We start from the raw sequence: 19,196 nt of genomic DNA on the forward strand, positions 1-19,196 counted from the left end.
CGTGTTGTATTTAGGGTTTCAAGTACTTAAAATAGTGTGTTTCAAGTTGGCTTTGTCTTCCAACATTGGGTTTTATTAGTATTATAGTAAAGTATAATAATAAAAGCACATAGTATAGAGAGGTATTACAAAAAAAAAGGAAAACATTTTTAAAGCAAAAATAGTGGCTATTGAAGAATATTTTGTAAGGGATGTTGTGAAGGCGGTAGCAGTGGGTTAGCTAGAGTGGTCGTTGGAGCTGTTGTACTTGGGGTGGCAGAATGGGAGAGGGAAGAGGTATGAGGGGTCGAACGGAGGAAGGGTGATATGCTACCCAATGTGGTGACGGGAGACGAAAGATGGTGTGTAGAGAGTGGTTGATGTAATTGCGGTAAGGATGGTTGCGTTAAGCCCACTGCGCTGAGGTTTTCATTATTGCTATTCAAGTCAGTGGTATGTGATGACGGTTGCTGTTGTTGTTGTTGTTGTTGTTGTTGTTGCAAGGGATGGTTATGCGGTAAATGATGCATGGCCTGCTGATGTTGAGACAAATCGTACAAAACTATCATGCCATGTTGTGCATGGTTGATACACTGAAATCCACTCAAAGGAGCGCCTAACAAAACTTCGTATAATTCTCGAATATCGACAGGGAAATCACCGTACAAATCGTTCATCATGCAATGAAGTTGAACCAATGTATGGTATTGCTGGGTTGCTCTAAAGATATCAGCTTGCGTAATTTCATTCAGTTTCTGATAAGCAATCTTTGCTCTTTCTAAAATGATCGAGGTACGGTCATGCTGATTGCAAGATAAATTCATAAAAAAAAAAGGCAGAGAAAATGGCTATCTGTTAGAATCCAACAGTTTCGTGTATCATTGTTATATAATTGTCTACTCTACCAATGCATCACCGAACAGCTTGCCATGAACATCTTCCGATAATAAATTCGATGCTGTCCAGCCATTCGTCCATTTTCTTTGTGTGGAAGGTCCTACCATGTCATTTGAGATACGTCTATTAGAGAAACCTATAGCTGATACAGGCGGTTGATTTGTATTTGTTGCTGTTGATGAAAATGGTCTGTCGTAATCTTTTAATGGCACGAAATTACTTGCAACAGACGCAGCCGGTGGTACAGAATGTTGGCTTGATCGCGCGTCACCAAATAAGAAGCTCGAGAAGAAGGAACGAGGCTCTTGACCAGTGGTATCGAACGGTGAAGCGACAGAGGGACGCTTAATAGCATGAGAAGCAGCAATAAGCGGATCTGTGGTCATAGCAGGTTCGAAATGTAAAGCAGAAGATGATAGCGCATCAGCGTTATGATTGTTGCTTAAATGAGCTGCTGAGATACGACGACCTGTTAAGGGTTGACCTATAGGAGCAATCGATGTGATGGATCGACGAGTAGTCGTCGCGTTTTCAGGCTCTAGAGGAGTTGAAACTCGATTATTATTAAACAAGCTAATCATAGGTGAATTATCGTTGATAGTGGAGGGTGTAGAGTTTGAAAGGATGGAAGGAGAAGTGGAGCCTTGTAAGACGTCCAAATGAGAAGGCATGAAAGGTGGCGGTTGAAAGTGATTTGGTGGAAGGATAGAAGATGCGTTGAGTGGTTCTGCATGGCTAGACCTTACAGAAGGGCCTACTAAGGCTTCAATCAGAACCTGCTGTCTATTTTCAGGTGAGGCACCATTGACCATAGGCGAGTGGATACCAGGAGGTGGTATAATATTCTTTGTATTCTCATCAGGGATGACTGATTTATTGGCTGTAGAGCTAGAGACACCTGAAGCTTCGTTGACAAGCGTTTGATTTGAAGCCACTTCTAGATGCTTTAAACGATCCTTTTCATCGTTTTCTTGTTCCAAATGTCCCTTTTCTTTCTTTACTTGTTTCGTTTTTTCAGCCTTAGCTTTCTCAAACTTCTCCTTTTCGAGACGCACTTTTTCAAGCTTCTCTTTTGCGAGACGTTCTTCTTCGAGACGTTCTTTTTCAAGCTTCTCCTTTTCTAGGCGCTCTTTTTCAAGCTTCTCTAAACGTTCTCTTTCCAACCGTTCCTTTTCTTCCTTTTCTTTACGCTTTCTTTCTTTCTCGGCTGCACGGTCCTTCTCTTCTTTTGCTCTACGACGCTTCTCTTCTTCTTTTTTCAAGCGTTCTTCTTCCTTTTGTCTTCTTTCCTCTTCTTTCTTTATCCTTTCTTGTTCACGTCGTTGTCGTTCAGCTTCCAGTTTTTTCTCTTTTTCACGTTTAGCGGCTTCCTCTTCCGCCTTTTTCTTAGCTTCTGCAGCTAAACGTTCAGCTTCCTGTTGCTGTTTCAGTTGCCTGAATTTGTTAAGATGGGTCAGCACACTGAAGAACACAGTAGTATACTTTCATCTAATAGTAATTACCTCTTTTTATCCTTGCGCTTTTCCCTTTCTCTTTGTTTTTTCAGTTCCCTTTCTTCTCGTAAGCGATCTTCTTCTTCCAATTCTTCTAAAAGACGCTGTTGGCGTTCTTGAGCTACCTTCTCCCGATACGCAGCCAGGACACGTTGTTCAAACATTCGCGCAGCGAAAATTTGGAACATACGACGTCCTTCTTCCATACGTTGTTCTTCCGTTCGTGTATCCTAATCGTAAGATGGGTTAACCCTATTGCTCGGGAGGAGGGGGGGGGGCAGAAGTGCAAGGAATGCTAAGTTGAGTCCTTACCTCATCATCCTCTTCGTCAAATGCATCGTCATCCTCTTCTTCTTGGAAATAACTACTGTTTGGGTCAGGAACTGTATCTTCTTTTTGCATTCTACGTTCGGCAAGCTTTTCCATCATGTCCAGGAACTTTTTACCATCATTTTTCAATAGATCATCTGCTACAGTCAAGATACCTCCTAAAGCATTTGAGAATAAACAAAAAGATTTGAGCGTGAGTCCCATCAAGTCAACGGATATACAATCAACATCAAATGGATGAAATTGATTGCTTTTTTTTTTCAATGCAGGTTTCTTTTGTAGAGCTTTTCTACCTTTCACTGTGAGACTATTACCAAAACTAAAATGATCATTATTAGAAGAGTTTCCTCCTCTTGATAAAGCATTATGCCGAATGTGTGCCATTTCCTCAAAACGGCTTCTTTCACCATAATTGGACATAGATGGACGGGCAATGATTTGATCATCTAGGTCATCATAATCCTCCTCCTCCTCCTCCTCCTCCTCGTCTCCATCATTTTCATCGTCATCCTCGTCATCCTCTTCATCGTCTTCGTCTTCTTCGTCTTCCTCTTCTTCCTCGTCGTCGTCCTCCTCCTCCTCGTCGTCTTCGTCTAAATCTTCAAGATCGTCTTCCTCGTCGTCCTCGTCGTCCTCGTCGTCTTCGTCTTCGAGTGGGTCTGTATCATCGAATGCATGGTCATATAAAGCGTCTGAGCCAGGAGGAAGATAGTTTGCTTGCAGAGGATTGACTGTAGAAGTAGAAGACGAAGAGCCCGGTGGACCTGGAATTCGAGTTTGTTGTTGATGGTTGGCATATTGCTCTAACTCTTCATAATAAGCATCATACAGAACTTCCAACTCGTCTTCAATGGCAGTTCTACTTTGTGGTCATTCATTGAAAGGAAGAAAAGATAAAAAAAAAAAAAAAGACGAGATGGAGGGCTTAGAAACGAAGAACACAGAAAGACATGAACGAGCAAAACGAAAGATGAGTTTTACTCCATTACCTTTTTTTCCCGCAAACTGAGCAATTGCAACTATGCTTTTGTTGTTCTTTCATCTTGCGTAAAACGGCTTCTTTTTCAACTTTGACGAGAGACCGTCTTTCTTCTTCACCTAACTGCAACCAAAACTCTCGAATCTTCTGACGCTCTTCTGTATTATTGGTAGTCGACCAAAAATTATCCTCTTCGTTTTTCTTCTTCTTTGCGTTTTTATTCGATTTATTGAGGTGAGTGCTATGATTATTACTGTTACTGTTGTTGATGGAGGATCCGTTATGTTGAGATTCACCGTGGCGTATGACGTGGTTGTTCATCATGGCATCCACCATGTCAGCCTGTGTTTTCCCAACCACGTTATTCACGTCGTCATTTTGAGATGATTTAGATTTCTTTTTATTCTTCTTTTTCTTTTTTGAATTGGACAGTGATGTCTGTAGAGTGGGCACATTGCTATTGCTGTCATTTTGACTACTGTTACTGTGATTAAGTTTTGAGACTGGCTGTTGTTGTTGTTGCTGTTGTTGTTGTTGTTGCTGCTGCTGCTGTTGTTGTTGCAACTGGGCTACTTTATGAGACGTAGACTTTGCCATTTAATCTAACAGTAAGTTGTGATGAAACGGAAAAAGAAAAAAAAAAAAAAAGCAAGGTTAGAAAAATAAAGGCCAACTGCACAACAATGAAATTCGAGATAGAAACGCATATCACAGTCGTTTCTTGACACATACAATCACAGTAGAATACTAACCGACAATAAAAAAAAAAAACTCTTTATTTGTGTACAAATCGTCAATGTTGTAGAAGAAGGTGTAGAATGTTGGAAAAACCAAAAAGTTAACCTTTCTAGAATATTTCCTTTCTTTCAAAAACTAAAAAAGTAACCGAAGAATGGTTGAACATTTGTCAGACGAGCCTCCGTAGAAAAACTTCGAACTTAACTAGAGGATAAGTAAATTCCAGCCAATGAACCACCTTCATATAGTTTGTCCGAATAGACTGCAAAAAATTTTCAGCGCGTCCACATCGGTAATGCACTGCGGTTGGCATTAATATACAAAATGGAACCAGAAAGGGTTGTTTGGGGAGCATAAAAAATTCCCTTCCTATCCTACATCAAGTGACTGCAAGAAATTGTTCCTAACTGTCAGTGCAAAAAGATGGAGCGACAGGACCAGAAGAATACCCATTGAGTCTTACTCTACTTTGGAGAACTATCTTTACGCATTCACTCAGGACATACACCTCCATGTGTCCTGCGCGTGTAGAAGATAATTCAACCTCCTTTTTCTGGTCAGTAGAGAAGTTTATCAAAATCAAAAAAATGATAAAAAACTGTCCATTGCTCGCTTCTTTTTTTCCCCCCTCCATAATACAATCATTCTATCAGCAGTTAGAACCACCAAAATTCTTGAAAAAAAAAGTTTAAATGAGTGAAGGCTGGAACAACTTGAATAAAGATTTCGGTAGGTGTCAACCATCCTCCATAGTCAAAATATAAAAAAGGAGACTTCTCCGTATATGTATCTCACTAGCAACGTTTTTCAACAATAGATCGACTTCAAATGAATTCTGATCAAAATGAATGGGGCGCTGCTCCATCGCAGAACTCAAAGTAAAGTAGCAATAATAAGTAGCATATACGGGTCTATCTGTTCGAAAAGGTAGGAATGATAGCCAGTTCTTGTAATAACACTACATGTTTAACAGTAATAGATGGAATAATAGAGGCGGATATGGACACGGACAACCGTTCAGTCAAAACAGAGGTGGTTACCAATCGCCCTCTTTTCGTGACGGTAGAAATTATACAAAAGAGAGCAACCATGGGTGGAGAGAAAGAGGAAGAGGTCGAGGAAAGGGACGTGGAGGATCCTACAAAAACAACCATCGCAGTTACGACAACGATTACTACAGCAACAGCAGCAGCAGCAGCAGCAGCCATAGTAATAATCACCATTGGCAGAAGAAAAACACTTGGAGCTCCAACGAACCAGCACAGATGAACCAGCCTACACGTTCAGACCATTGGGGTCATAGCCAAAACCAGCAGGAAAACGATCATGCTTCTACGGGATGGGGAAGTGCTTCACCGACAAGTCATAAGGATCGTTGGAACAGTCATCCTTTGAAGGGTAGAGGAGAAGTGACTGAGAAGACGACCGAAGGTTGGGACAGTACTACAACGACATCACTCAATAAGAGTCAACATGCTGAGCAACATGATACATGGCGCCATGAGGCATCAAAACGGAGTCATGACCCATGGCATGAGGAGAAAGAGGATAAAAGCAACGGCTGGGACGGAGTCGTAGAGTCAACAACACCCATCCAAACGGACCGTCCATGGGCTGTCACTACGGCATCTTCCACCGACACCACTCGTAACGATCACTGGAACACAGTCGCCTCTTCCTCCTCATCAAGTAAGGCAGACACTTGGCATACTGCTACTGCGGAATCCATTGGTAGTAGCCATGATAGTAGTAGTGGCTGGGATGCCACTCCCAAGTCTTCCACTCCCAACTGGGGATCGGTGACATTAGATAGTCTAGGATGGTCTGAAAAGAGTAAAAAGAATGTCAAAGAAGCGGGTAGAGGTGAATGGAGAGACGGTACACATATTTTGGCCGAAGAAAACGAAGAATTAAAGCTTAAATTGTTTGGCACATCGGAAGATCATGACACTATGCATACAGGGATCAATTTTGACAAGTACAAGGATATCCCAGTAGAAGTCAAAGGAGAGAATGTTCCCCATGGTATTGTTGAGGTAAAAAAAAAAAAAAAAAAAAAGTCAACCATAAGTTGAATGTCTTCTCCTCTGACACTCCTTATGAATAGTTTGCAACTTCTGGATTAGACCGTCATTTGTTGGATAATATCGCTTACGCACATTACAAAACGCCCACTCCTGTTCAAAAACATTCGATACCTATCGTGATGCAAGGGCATGATCTGATGGCATGCGCCCAAACCGGCTCAGGAAAGACAGCGGCCTTCCTGTTCCCTCTCTTGTCCGCTTTATTCTCAAAGGGGCCTTTAGCAGACCCGCAGGAACCTCCTGTGAAGCGTGGGTACCATAGCTATCAAAAGGCATACCCTCAAGCGCTCATTTTGGCGCCTACCCGAGAACTGGTGTCACAAATTTACAAAGAAGCCAAGAAATACTGCTATCGTTCCTACGTTCGACCTTGCGTCGCGTACGGCGGAGCAGATATTCAACAGCAACTGCGTTTGATCGATCGTGGCTGTCATCTCTTAGTGGCGACGCCAGGCCGTCTTGTGGATATTCTTGAACGTGGGCGCCTGTCTTTTCAAAACATTCAATATTTGGTGCTGGACGAGGCCGATCGTATGCTCGATATGGGGTTCGAACCTCAAGTGCGTCGTATTGTGGAAGGGGAAGATATGCCCCCTTGTGAGAAACGACAGACGTTGATGTTTTCCGCCACGTTCCCTGACAAAATTCAGTCGCTTGCTCGTGATTTTTTGAAAGCCTATGTCTTTTTGTCCGTGGGTCGCGTAGGCGGCGCTACCGAGAATATTACACAAAAAGTTGAACTCTTGAAAGACGAAGAGAAACAGGATCGCTTGCTGCAACTATTGGCTGAATCGCAGGACGCCACCATAACGACGCCAACAGCAGCAGAGAGTGGTGGTGGTGGTGGTGGTGCTGGTCTCACGTTGATTTTTACAGAAACCAAAAGAATGGCCGATGTGGTGTGCGAATGGCTCGTTGACAATGGATGGGCTGCTACCGCTATCCATGGGGATCGTGTTCAGAGTGAACGTGAAGCTGCATTGGATTCTTTCCGACGGGGGACCACACCCATCATGGTCGCTACGGCTGTGGCGGCTCGAGGTTTAGATATCCCTAATGTCACTCATGTGATCTCTTATGACTTGCCAAAGGATGTCGATGACTACGTCCATCGTATTGGTCGTACAGGTCGCGCGGGGAATACAGGTGTAGCTACCGCCTTTTTTACCTACAGTAATCGATTCATGGCGGGTCCTTTGGTGAAAGTATTGCAAGACGCTAAACAAACAGTCCCTGCTTGGTTAGAAGAGATGCGTATGGAAGTGGCCACGAGTCCTTCCACATCATCGTCACCTTCTTCCAGAGGCGGCCGCCGAAGAGAAGGAGGAGGAGCGAGTGATGGCAATCGACGTCGAGTGGAAGAAAGGGGAGGAAGGAGATGGTAAACAACGAGTTTTACATGGTTAAAAATGAAACATCATCTTCAGATTCTCTATATATATTCATAGAATATCTTTACTGTTGCAAAAATATAAAAGAAAACAATTACTTTTTTGCTTATGTATTTCTTGGTTCTCACGTACTAAACATTATATATTGTATGCGTAAACGTATGCATGCAAAATAGATAGGTTGTATCAAAAGGCCCCAAAAAGAAAGGTATTAAGTATTATCAAGATGGAAATGGCTAGGCTACTTTCGTAAAAATAGAGAGTATGATGTGTGATTGTGTACAAAAGAAAGAATACCTGTGGAGGGTATGATTGAGAACGACCGTCGTTGGTAAGGGGTCGTTGTTTACATTTATTCATGTTTGTTTTCTTGAGGTGGTAAAGCCGCTTGCGTCGCATCTGATGTTGCTGTTGTCGTAGCAGTGTCCTGAGGAAGGAGGGCTGCGTCATGGTTGTTGGCCGTGGACATTGTTGTTGTTGTTGTTGTCGCCGTCGCGGCCGTGGCCACTTCATTGGGAACATGTCTTGATTCTTTTCTTTTGAATGAAGAAGAAGGGGTTTGATTGTAATCATTTTCATCTGGCACGTTTCGACCACTCAAACCGGTAGGTATAGAGCTTGAGATAGGGACCATAAATTGCTCATGGGGTGGAGGCTGCGGTAGAGCATTGTAATCACTGTAGTCTTGCTGTGTCGGATAGGGATAGTAGCGAATACCATAATCGGATGGGTGATGGTAATAGGCCGAAGGATTGCCGTAATCGTAGTCGTTACTGTTGGCATGATGATAGTCATGATTCGTGAAATAATGCTGTTGCTGTTGCTGTTGCTGTTGCTGTTGCTGTTGTTGCTGCTGTTGTTGTTGTTGCTGCTGCTGCTGCTGTAATGGATGATCATACCGAGGTGTACTAATGGAAATGGTGGTGTCTGGATTATAGGGTTGCACCAAAGGACGAGAGGGTGGCTGAGAAGCAGCGGCAGCAGCAGCAGCAGCAGTAGCTGTCGTCATCGACAAAGGCCGACTGTTGTTGTTATTGCTGTTGTAAGAATGATAAGCGTGGTTCTTATTGTTGTGGTTGATATCGTTTGCATTTATTGTTGGAGAATCACCCTCATGATAGTAGTGATGGTAGGGAACAGTATTGATACCCTCGTCAAAAATACGGTTGCCACCTACACCACCACCAGCACCAGCATCCAGATCGCTCAGACCTACACCTTCCCCTGAATCATATTTACTTTTGTCTCTTGTTTTACGTTGTCGTCGTCTTGTGAACAAGACAGCAATGATCACTAAAAGTGTTCATGTCAATTATAGAGGGTTACCCAACGAAACACTGGAACAGTTCTATCTTACTTACCTACAATGGCAGCAAAGGCAATACCTCCTACAATCCCGCCCACAATAGGACCTGTGGGTGTGGAAGATGACTGTTGATTATCGGGAGCAGTCAGTGTAGGTGCTGAAGTAACGTAGGTACTATAAGAGGTGGAAGTGTAGGTATGAACAATGGATCCCGAAGAAGAAACCGAAACAATAGGTACTGGTTTGGAGGTGGTGATGGAAGAGGGCGAGGAGAGTGCCGTTGTTGTAGTAGATGTCGAACCGCTACTTGTACTTATCGGCAAAGCCGTAGAAGCAGTTGAGGTTGGGGTTTGAGGTGTTGTAGTAGCCGTAGGAGTCGTCATGCTGCTGCTGGTGGTGGCGGTGGTAGTGCTAGGGATAGGTATTGTGCTCTTTGTAGTTATGGTTGTGGTTGTACTAGGAGGATCTAAATAAAATCAGGGGAAACCAAAAAAAAAAAAAAAAGAAAAGTGGGTACTTTTAGAATACGACAGGGTGGAATGTAATATAAAGATTAAATAGATGGAATAACGAACTGCTAGCAGTGGTAGTAGTAGTAGTAGTAATGGTAGCACTGGATGTAGCCGTAGTGGGTAGAGTGATGGAGGATGAGAGGCTAGAAACACTCGTACTACTATTACTGTCTGTTGGCGTAGTATTACCATTGGACGTCGTGGTGACTGACGGGGGCTCTGTATTTGTGACAAAAGTAGGAAGAGAAACCTAAAAACCAACCCATTGGGGGCGGGGGGAGGTGGGGGCACAAATCGATGAATATCTATGTACATTTTTAATATTTTCATCCAAAGACTTTACAGGCAAATTTGGAATCAAAGTGGAGGTGATTGCATCTACAAGGCTCGTTAAATGCGGCACATCCTCCAAGAGAGGCTGTGAAACTTGTCGTTGGATGTGTCTGTTATTAGGAAAGATATCCATGCTGAGTCGTGAATCAAGTAACCGATGCCGGGCTTTGCTCTTTTTTATTTATTAATTTTTTTTTTTGTGAAATGTGGAGAAAGGCAGAATAAAAAAAAGGAGAGAGAGAAAGAAAAAGAAGAACGGAAACGGATTGAGGGATATGAACACTATAAAGAAAAATAATAAAAAAAAAAAAAAGACGAGGCTTATTGTAATGAGCTTACATAAGGGTAGAAGGATGGAAAGAGGGCTAGACAGACAGTAAGGTTAGCATTTGATTCATAAGCATACAGCCGCATATCAACATTGCGCTTTTGCCGTGGTACGAAAAAAAAAAGAAGCCGAAAATAATCGCAGATCCCTTTATTCTCCTTAAATCATTCCCAATACACATTCGTCCTTTATAGAGTCTATTGTATCAAAGAATCATTCTTCTCGCTTCATGTCGTCTGCTGGAGACTCATTGTTGGGCGCTGTTGCTTTGTTGTTGCTATCACTACTCTTCTCTTCATTTTCACCACGCTGACTATCGTCTGTTTTTGTTGTTGTTGTTGTTATTGTTGTTGTTTTTTTAGAAGCTGCTGCTGCTGCTGCTGCTGCAGCATTAGCGGCTGCATCATTCAATCCCAAAATACTTTCTACGTTGTATTTCTTGAACTGGTTGAAATCTTTTACAACAGACAACATACATGTGTTCTAGTGGGACAAAACAGTAGAATGAGTCTTGGGTCTCTTTGTGTCAAGATCAAAGGGATGATGAACAGATATTTACTTGACACACTTCGGCAATAATGGTCAGATCAGGCTCTTGCAAGTCTACTGTGTGACTTGCTTGACCCACCCTACCCACGATGGAAGCTAATACGGTGGTGACATTCATACGATCCAGCTTTGTACAATTACGCACTCTACAAGCAACAGCAAACTATACAGTGGAAGAGAAGAATAAGCGTTTGCCATCCCTTGAAGAATGTAGGTATGCTTTGAGATGCTTACCTTTTTGGGTATCACGTGTCCTTCAGCATCCTTTTGATTGAAATGAGGTTCAAATATGTGTTGTGCTGCCTTTTCAATATCTTCAATATTGGCATAACAGGCTTTTTCAACGGGTAAAAATCGAGATATATGTCTTGTTCTTTTCACTTTGTTTTCGTGAATGTCGTTCAACATGTAATGTACCAAATGGACAGGTTGAATAGGTGCAAATGTTCGAATGAATCCGACTAAGCAATGGGGCAAGATCAGTAATGACTCGGTTGGGCAGTATGAGGATTCATGATCCTAACAGCTTTTCAATCGTTTCTACTTTACCACATGCAGTGCCTGTTGTAGTGCTGGCGAGTCGTCTCTTTTCTTTTTTGGGTTTCTTTATTTCAGCAAGTTCCTTTGCTATAGAGGCTTCCAAATCCTCTTTCTCCTTTTCATCGTCGTTGTCCCTGTTTTGCTGATCTGTTTCGATAGGATACAACTCGTCTGCATACTGATCACATAGACAGTGAGTGGGTAGGCGGGTGTCAAGAAAGAGGGTTGCCATTTTTTTTTTTTTTTTTTTGCCTTTTTTTTACCTTGTTTAGCACATCCAAAGCTTCTCTTATGGCCAATTTCTCTTTCCCTCTATTGCACATGACAAGGACACCTGTCATGTCAGGAGTGACAGAGAAAGTGCCTTTACTTCCACCGCGAGAGTCCTACACAATGATGGGATCAGCCCATGCGATCGTAAGGGAGGCGAAGAAGGGAATGGCGTGAGTTGCTTACTTCAGCGATATGGTATGTCTTTTGTTTCTTTCTTCGAAGTGCACTATGTTGGGCTTCTCTTTTCGACATTTTTTTCGTTGGTAGGAAAAAAAAAAGTAAAAAAAAAGGCAGGTCATGGGCGTCGTCACTGTCCTTTTCATCTAAATTCAGTTCCAGTCAGCTTTTTTTCTGGAATGGTGAGGATTGGTGTTACGTTGACAAAAAGAAACCATTCAAGCAGAAATGGGCTCTTGTTCTGATGACGAGCATTATTATTGTTTATTTTTCGTTATGGTAATTCTTTTTAGGATGGATTCACTGGATGACCTATTTTTCCGTCTCTCTCTCTCTCTTTTTTTCTTTTCGCTCTTTGACAAACAATTACAAACCCACACGAAAAAGAGATGAATTCGATATTCCAGCATTTGTTTCAAAATTACATAAGCAATCATCATCGTACGGAAAATCAAGGCAACGACCATGGCTTGATCGGCACAAAACCTGTCGATTGGTTGACGAATGCAGCGGTTTTTGCGGGTGCTGATGCATTGCTGAACCGTTATGATGAAGAACATGAAAAGAACAATATTCATTTTTGGAGAAATGCGGGGATAGCAGGTGCTTTAGCCTTGGGTTATCAATATTGGAAGAACCATCACGATCAACAGCAACAGCAGCACCTCACGAGCGAACAAGCACAGCCAGCGCAAGCCTTGACTTACTTCTATCCACAACAGCAACAACAACAACAACAACAGACTGTAGAACCCATGATGATGATGCCTTATCTGATGCCAACACCACCCGCCGTCTTGCCTCCAGTGGCACCTCTCACATCAGCCACCATGTCACTGCCTTACTATTTACCAGCTCAACAGCCATTTTATCCTGCCTTTGGAGAGACCTATTTACCTTTTCAACAAAACATGTGGCAGCTGCAGCAGCAGCAGCAACAGCCATTCTATCCTCCGCATCCTATCATGTCACTTGGGTATCCTTCTCCCTTCGGCGGCATGAGCACACCTGCGTATCCCCAAGGTTTTCCACCTTTTCACGCATTACCACCACCACCACCACAAATACCGTACATGAAGGGTCCTGCTTTTCTATCAGGTTATCCCTCCTACCCCATGTTTTAGTCATGGACCCCCACCCCTCCCCGAAAGGGCACATGGAACATGGCTTGAAGAGAAGGGTCAATAGAACCTATGTATCCATGGAAATGATGATTTAAAATGGCCAGAATAATAATAAAAAGAGAAACAATGCTTGTACAATAGAAAGACGACGACCTACGGAGAAAGAAATATGTATGACAAAAGACTGGTTTCTATTTTCTGCACGAAACATTGGACTCGTCAGGACGAGGATGGAGTCCAAAGGGGGAGTAGGATCGTTTGTTATTACTCATCTTTCACATGCCAACATCAGGCATAAGCAAAGGCGGGTCTATAAAACAAAAGCGACAGATCAGAAAAGACGGTGTTTCATTTCAAAAAAGGTACTACACATAATTGAATAACCGCACAAAAAGGGACTGAGAAGGCTCAAAGGGTGATGCAGGATAGGTGGATGAGTCATGAAAGGGTTCTCATAGGATAAACAGAGAGGGTCCAATGGTAAGATAAAAAAGAGGATCATGGATGGGTATTGAAAGGGGAGGGGGGGGGGAGCAAGACATCTAAAAAGGAGGGAGTGTGGGCTATGCTAAGAAAAGACACATTCCTATTATCCATTACAAAAAAACTTCTATTATTGGCCAAACTCCGAAGCTATGTTTAGGTGTGCGTTTTGTTGTATCAGCCAAGAAAAAGAAAAAATTATCTGCTATTATAGCTCGTTCACTCCTTTTTTTAGCTGTGTGTGTGTGTGTGTGTGCGTGTGTGCATTTTGTGTGTCTGTTTTGTGTGCGTATCTGTCCTCGGTCTCTCTCTCCCTCTCTTTTTTTTTTTTTTTTTTTTTTTTTTTTTTTTTTCTAGGCCTTCTTCCCCTTATTTTATATCCTGTTCGTTTTCATTTATCTTTCTTCTTTTTATTTTTTTTTTTTTCTATTTCTTTTTCTCATCTTTTTGATATTCACTCCACCCCTTTCCAAGCAACCACTTTTATTGGGATGCATTCAAAAAAGCCTAGTTTACCATCTATTCAGTTTCTGTTGAGTCATCAGAATGAGGGTGATAGCCAGGAGACGGAGACGATGATCCACCCTCCTGCTACGCTCAGTCATAGTCGTGGTACAAGCTATAGTAGCCTCCATAGCAATAGTAGCAGCGAGAGTATGAGTAGCGGTTGTCCTTCCAGCACCCTGACGACGCCCACAGCAGCAGCAGCAGCAGCAGCAGCAGCAGCAGGTCAGCAGAGCAGTAGTTGTAGTAGTAGTAGTAGTAGTAGTTGTAGTAGTAGTTGTAGTAGTAGTAATCATCATCCTAGTAGTATGAGTAGTCTTCCGTTTGAACTTCAGCAATTGTCCTTGTCTGCACCTTCCCAACCACCCGCACCCGCACCCACACCCGCAACCGCACCCCCCTCGTGTGTTCAGACCAGTAGCACTCTCCGTCTTCTCGAGGATCGTCCCAGTTGGATGTTGGCCCCACCCTCCTCGGCCTATCCCTATCCTCCTTTGATGACACCGAGTCATAAAAGAAGAGGTAGACCGTCAGGGGCAAGTCATGGAAGATCGATGTCTGATTTTTACCTCAGTCATCCACTCACGCCTCGTCCGACACCCCTCTCACCTTACCACTCTCCTTCTTCACTGTATTATCCTCGTCAAGAGCAGCTACCAACCCCACCCACCCCCTCCGCCCTACTTTTGTCGTCGTCGTCGTCGAAACCCTCTTTTCAAAAGCATCGAAGAACCGTTTCAGCCAACCCACCACGTACCCTCAGCGTCCCTCCTCTTCCTCCTCCTCCTCCTCAAGAAGCAGCAGCAGCAGCAGCAGCAGCAGCAGCAGCACCGGAAAAGGAGACCATGACGTTACTGGTGCCTATGGACAGTGGTGCAAGAGCACAGACGCAGAGTCCTCCTTCTTATGATGTACCCTTTCAGCAGCAACAAGAGCTATTGCATGAAGCACTCAACATGACGAGCAGCAGTAAAGCACCGGTCAAAGGAGGCGGCGGCGGTGGTGGTGGTGGCCTGCTGGGCCGCCGCCGTTTCCCGAGAGAAGAGAAAGAGGACCCACCCGATGTGGTGTGGGTGAGAGAGAAACATCTCGAGGACGAGGCACGAGAACACGATGAGGAGGCGGAGGCGGAGGCGGAGGAGGAAGAGGAAGAGGAGAAGGAGAAGGAGAAGGAGGAGAAGAAGCATAGGACGACAACAACGACAGAAGACAAGACGCAATATACCACCTCTTTCTTGGTGTCAAGAAACGAACATACCGGAAAATACAGCTGTCCTTATTGTCAAAAAGCTTTCAATCGACCTTCTTCGCTCAAGATCCACACCTATTCCCATACAGGCGAGAAACCTTTTGTGTGTCATGAAGAAGGCTGTGGCCGACAGTTTAGTGTGCAGAGTAATATGAGAAGACATCTAAGAGTGCATTCGCGACGACGCCATAAATTGGCGGCGGCCATGGCGGCGGCCCACAGGCATCCTTTGGAGCCCCTGGAGGCAGCAGCAGCAGCAGCCAAATACAACCACCGCAAGAAAACGACGACCACGACGACCGCCATCAAAGGCAGGCGGAAAGGAGGAGGAGGAGGAGCAGCAGGGAGAGGCGAGAAAGACCCAATACCCATCATCGAATAACAAACAAAAAGAAACATGCCAATGTAGAATAAATCGAGTCTTTTGTTTTTTACTTTATATCATCGAGTGTTCCATTCCCTGCTTTGACAAAAAGGAAACAGGATAGAAAAGGACCCATGACCCCATTGTAGAGTCTTTCTTTCTCTTTTGAAAAAAAAAAAATACAATTTCCATAAAAAAGGAGGGGGGATCATCCTACAGAAAAGAAAAAAAAAGCCAAAAATAGAGTCTACAGTAAAGGAATCATAAAGTAATTGTTTCTCCGCCCCCATCGAATGTTCCATCTTTCCCTCATTTGACAGCAGCAGCCATACTATAGCCACCTTTTTTTCATGACCCTTTCACCTTAAAGTAACACAATAGGTATGTGCGAGGGTGGCATCCATACACGGTAAGAGAGGGCACATGGCTCAAGCGCTCTCTCTCTCAGTGAGATTCATGCAGAAAATGAGAAATCTCTTGTTTTTTTCTGTCGAAATTGGATGGGGCACAAAAATACAAAAAAAAAAAAAACGCCAATCATGTTGCTCCATTTTATTTATCATGCAATTTTAACCTAAAGCGTGCAAAAAACCTTTTTTTTTTTTTTTTTTTTTTTTTTTTTTTTTTTTCAAACAAAAGGTTTTCCTTTTAGAGAGACATTGAATGTTTATTGGAAAAAAAAAAATCAGAAAAAGGACGAGCTGTTACATAAAAGAGTAAAGAGAGAGAGAGAATGAATGGAGAAGCATGGTTTACAACCACCAAGATTCTTGTTCACCACGATGAACAAACATAGTATCGTCTTCATCCTCTTCATAAGGAGGGTGAGGGTTTTCAAATTCAACGGCACTGTCCAAAGCTTCTTTCTTGGTCTTGAGTGTCGTTGTTGAGGTAGTAGTAGCTACGGTGGTGGAAGGAGGTGTCGTAGGAGCCATAAAGTCTTGATCCTCCTCCTCCTCCTCCTCCTCTTCATCTTCTTCATCCATCATATCAGACCAAGACATACCTCCGCCACTAAAGAAGGCAGAATCAAAGGAATGACCCGTATTCTTTTTGCTGGTAGCATGAGGAATAGAAACATAACCTTCTTCTTCTTCTTCTTCTTCTGTTGTTGTTGTAGTCGCATAGAGATGATCGATGGATTGAAACTTTTCTTTCAATTCGGTGATGGAAGGTCTCTGTTGAGGATCGACAGCTAAACAGGCAGTGAGGAAATGATAAAGTGACATGGAAATATCAGGAAAGAGTTGCTGTTTCAAGACGTGAGTGGATTTCTTGAACTCTGAAAAAGCAGGATCGTCAAGAGAAGCTTCTTGCCAAGGATTTCTACCAAACATAAGTGCCAAAAGTAAGATACCCAAAGACCAAATATCAGAAGCAGCGGCATCGTAAGGCTTTAGGACAGCGGCTGTGGCTGTTGCTGTGGCTGTTGCTGCTGTTGTTGTTGTTGTCGTTGTTGTCGTGGTAGAGGCGTGGATGAAATGCTCAGGTGCCAGGTAAGAAGGAGAACCACATCCGTATTCCCAAGAGTATCTCTCACGAGTGGCTAAACCGAAATCAGCTACTTTACAAACAATATCTTTATCGTTGTTGTCGTCGTCGTCGTTTTCATGCTCCTCTTCCTCTTCATCGTGAAAACTAAAGACACCCTCGTCTTGCTCGGGTAATTTCAAAAGAATATTTTCCAATTTGAGGTCACGATGATACACACCCTGTTGGTGCATGTATTCAACGCCATTCACTATCTGAAGAAACAATTTTTTGACAAGACTTTCATCATTAGGATGATAATGATCCAGTTGTTGAAGGACAAAGTCAAATAAATCGCCTCCATCACATAGTTCCATGACCATATAGAGGTAGTCATCTTTCTTTGTTTCAATCGTATGGTAGAGAGCCAAGATATGAGGATGCTTATTGAGAGACGTCTGAATATCGATTTCGAGTTGTTGTAACGAGCGTTGTTGATCATCAAGACCAGAGGTAGACAAAACTTTGATAGCCACATAAGCATGGTCCTGTAAAGACTGACCGAGGAAAAGACAGCCGTAAGCACCATGTCCGAGCACTTCCAAGAGTTGATATTGTTGGTCAGAACCGATGATCTTGTCCACCATGGACGTAGCCAATTGAGACCAATAAGCGTCTTGGTGATATGCTGAAGAAGATGATGTTCTTGTGGTTGTAGTAGTCATGGTGGCAGTGGTGGTAGGTTCCATCCTTGGATGCTGTGATGGTTGTTGTTGTACTGTTGTTAACATTGTTGGATAGAATTGTTATGTAGACGAAAATATAGAAAAGTTTTTTTTTTTCCGGATAGGGTAAATTACAGAAGAATATATAAATAAGTGTGTGCTGAGTGTTTTGTGTTTGTTGTTGTTGTTTTGTATTTATCAAATGGAAATGACAGATGCCAGTGAGATGGTAAAACAAGAGCTAGAAGCAGAAGTGGAGTAGTCAAAGGGTAGATTGGACATAGTAATGAGAATAATAGTTAAATAAAAAGGGTTGTTCTTTAAAACGCCTTGATATGTAAATGGTTGTTGTTTGCTGTGAGAGTGGTATACTGCGTTTTATAATAATTCAAAAGGTGGGTTGAAAAAGATATAAAGCCAAGCTTTTTCAAAAAGTTTCGTTTCTTTTTACGTTTCTTCTTGATATGAGAAGGAATCTTGATGAACTTTTTAGACGAGTAAAAAAAAGTTAGAGAGACATGTTGATGGTTTCTATTGAGACAAAAATGAAGCAAAAAGGGGGGTGGGGGTCGGTAAAGGTATCACAGTAAAGAAAGAAGAAAAAGTATCCAGAGAAAAGGAAAAAGGGAAAGAAAAATGAAAATGGCCTTTTATAAAAAAAAAAAAAAAAAAAAAACCTCGGCTGTTTCTTTCTCGTGCTTTCCTCTTGTTTTTATTGGTTTGAAATGATTTCCATGAAAAATGGGCAAGCGACGAATCTAAAAGTAGAAATTTCAAATACACATATTATTTTTTTTTTCCCTAAATTTTTACTCTTAAACCCTGCCTGCGTTCCTGCTCATATGTTTCGGATGGAGTAGAACTCATGAAAATCCCTTTTTTCCCTTGAGCTTTTTCTAGAGTCGTTCCATGGGTTGAGGCCATGCCTGAAAGTGAAGAAAAGGAATGGGGTCTCATCGGTTGACCGGTAAAATCATTTACCTGCTTTATTAGAAAGCATTGAGAATGATGGCGTATTTTTCTTTTTTTGAAAAAATCGTGATGCAATTTCATTGGTTCATTTTTCCACCTTCCCACCCGTTAAATTTTCATTCTTACACAAACACAACAACTTTTGAGTCATTCAACCCTCTCTCTCTCTTCGTCAGTGGAGTGTTGTGGGGTGTGTGTGGTAAGTGGGATGAGCCCAGCCAACGGAAGGTGGGGCCTGAGGTCGCGGGTGAGGGGGTTTGATACAAACACCGCTATCCATGCAAATGGAAAAGATTTAAAACAATAATAATAAATTTCATCTCTCTCTAGCTTTGCTTTATGGAGACGTTTTGCGATACCCTTTTTGGGACATAACAAAAAGAAAATGGCTCA

The 19,196-nt window shown here is 42.6% G+C and overlaps 9 protein-coding genes across 9 annotated transcripts; 4 read left to right on the forward strand and 5 right to left on the reverse strand.

Moving 5' to 3' along the window:
- Positions 1 to 817: 817 nt before the first annotated feature.
- Positions 818 to 2,006, reverse strand: BDF20DRAFT_664632 (uncharacterized protein). The gene has a single exon (XM_053075983.1). It carries the CDS (start codon positions 1,686 to 1,688, stop codon positions 876 to 878), a length of 813 nt encoding a protein of 270 aa, XP_052934319.1. The 5' UTR covers positions 1,689 to 2,006; the 3' UTR covers positions 818 to 875.
- Positions 2,007 to 5,592: 3,586 nt separating this feature from the next.
- On the forward strand, positions 5,593 to 8,112 carry BDF20DRAFT_883444 (P-loop containing nucleoside triphosphate hydrolase protein). Its single transcript, XM_053081802.1, has 2 exons — positions 5,593 to 6,452; positions 6,524 to 8,112. Exons 1-2 carry the CDS (start codon positions 5,682 to 5,684, stop codon positions 7,886 to 7,888), a joined length of 2,136 nt encoding a protein of 711 aa, XP_052934320.1. The 5' UTR covers positions 5,593 to 5,681; the 3' UTR covers positions 7,889 to 8,112.
- Positions 8,073 to 9,290, reverse strand: BDF20DRAFT_664106 (uncharacterized protein). The gene has a single exon (XM_053075981.1). It carries the CDS (start codon positions 8,901 to 8,903, stop codon positions 8,247 to 8,249), a length of 657 nt encoding a protein of 218 aa, XP_052934321.1. The 5' UTR covers positions 8,904 to 9,290; the 3' UTR covers positions 8,073 to 8,246.
- BDF20DRAFT_883449 (uncharacterized protein) lies at positions 8,893 to 10,351 on the reverse strand (the record flags this gene model as incomplete). Its single annotated transcript, XM_053081803.1, has 3 exons — positions 10,056 to 10,351; positions 9,776 to 9,962; positions 8,893 to 9,666 (listed from the first exon to the last, which is right to left on the reverse strand). Coding segments are annotated over exons 1-3 (725 nt in total), but the record flags the coding sequence as incomplete, so codon positions are not given.
- On the reverse strand, positions 10,336 to 12,003 carry BDF20DRAFT_883459 (thump domain-containing protein). The gene is made up of 5 exons (XM_053081804.1): positions 11,726 to 12,003; positions 11,472 to 11,640; positions 11,157 to 11,383; positions 10,933 to 11,085; positions 10,336 to 10,856 (listed from the first exon to the last, which is right to left on the reverse strand). Exons 1-5 carry the CDS (start codon positions 11,801 to 11,803, stop codon positions 10,587 to 10,589), a joined length of 897 nt encoding a protein of 298 aa, XP_052934323.1. The 5' UTR covers positions 11,804 to 12,003; the 3' UTR covers positions 10,336 to 10,586.
- A 316-nt stretch (positions 12,004 to 12,319) lies between these two features.
- BDF20DRAFT_798854 (uncharacterized protein) lies at positions 12,320 to 12,685 on the forward strand (the record flags this gene model as incomplete). The annotated part of the gene is made up of 1 exon (XM_053076325.1): positions 12,320 to 12,685. A coding segment is annotated over one exon (366 nt), but the record flags the coding sequence as incomplete, so codon positions are not given.
- Positions 12,686 to 14,153: 1,468 nt separating this feature from the next.
- On the forward strand, positions 14,154 to 15,296 carry BDF20DRAFT_664318 (uncharacterized protein). Its single transcript, XM_053075982.1, has 4 exons — positions 14,154 to 14,248; positions 14,331 to 15,003; positions 15,051 to 15,123; positions 15,172 to 15,296. Exons 2-4 carry the CDS (start codon positions 14,332 to 14,334, stop codon positions 15,210 to 15,212), a joined length of 786 nt encoding a protein of 261 aa, XP_052934325.1. The 5' UTR covers positions 14,154 to 14,248; position 14,331; the 3' UTR covers positions 15,213 to 15,296.
- BDF20DRAFT_790330 (uncharacterized protein) lies at positions 15,280 to 15,465 on the forward strand (the record flags this gene model as incomplete). Its single annotated transcript, XM_053076180.1, has 1 exon — positions 15,280 to 15,465. A coding segment is annotated over one exon (186 nt), but the record flags the coding sequence as incomplete, so codon positions are not given.
- A 923-nt stretch (positions 15,466 to 16,388) lies between these two features.
- Positions 16,389 to 17,831, reverse strand: BDF20DRAFT_837585 (kinase-like domain-containing protein; the record flags this gene model as incomplete). The annotated part of the gene is made up of 1 exon (XM_053079071.1): positions 16,389 to 17,831. The coding sequence occupies one exon, from the start codon at positions 17,829 to 17,831 to the stop codon at positions 16,389 to 16,391; it is 1,443 nt and encodes a 480-aa protein (XP_052934327.1).
- Positions 17,832 to 19,196: the final 1,365 nt, after the last annotated feature.

The sequence above is a fragment of the Mycotypha africana genome (genome assembly GCF_025528875.1).
Source record: "Mycotypha africana strain NRRL 2978 chromosome Unknown BDF20scaffold_8, whole genome shotgun sequence".
In the NCBI taxonomy this organism is placed as follows: domain Eukaryota; kingdom Fungi; phylum Mucoromycota; class Mucoromycetes; order Mucorales; family Mycotyphaceae; genus Mycotypha; species Mycotypha africana.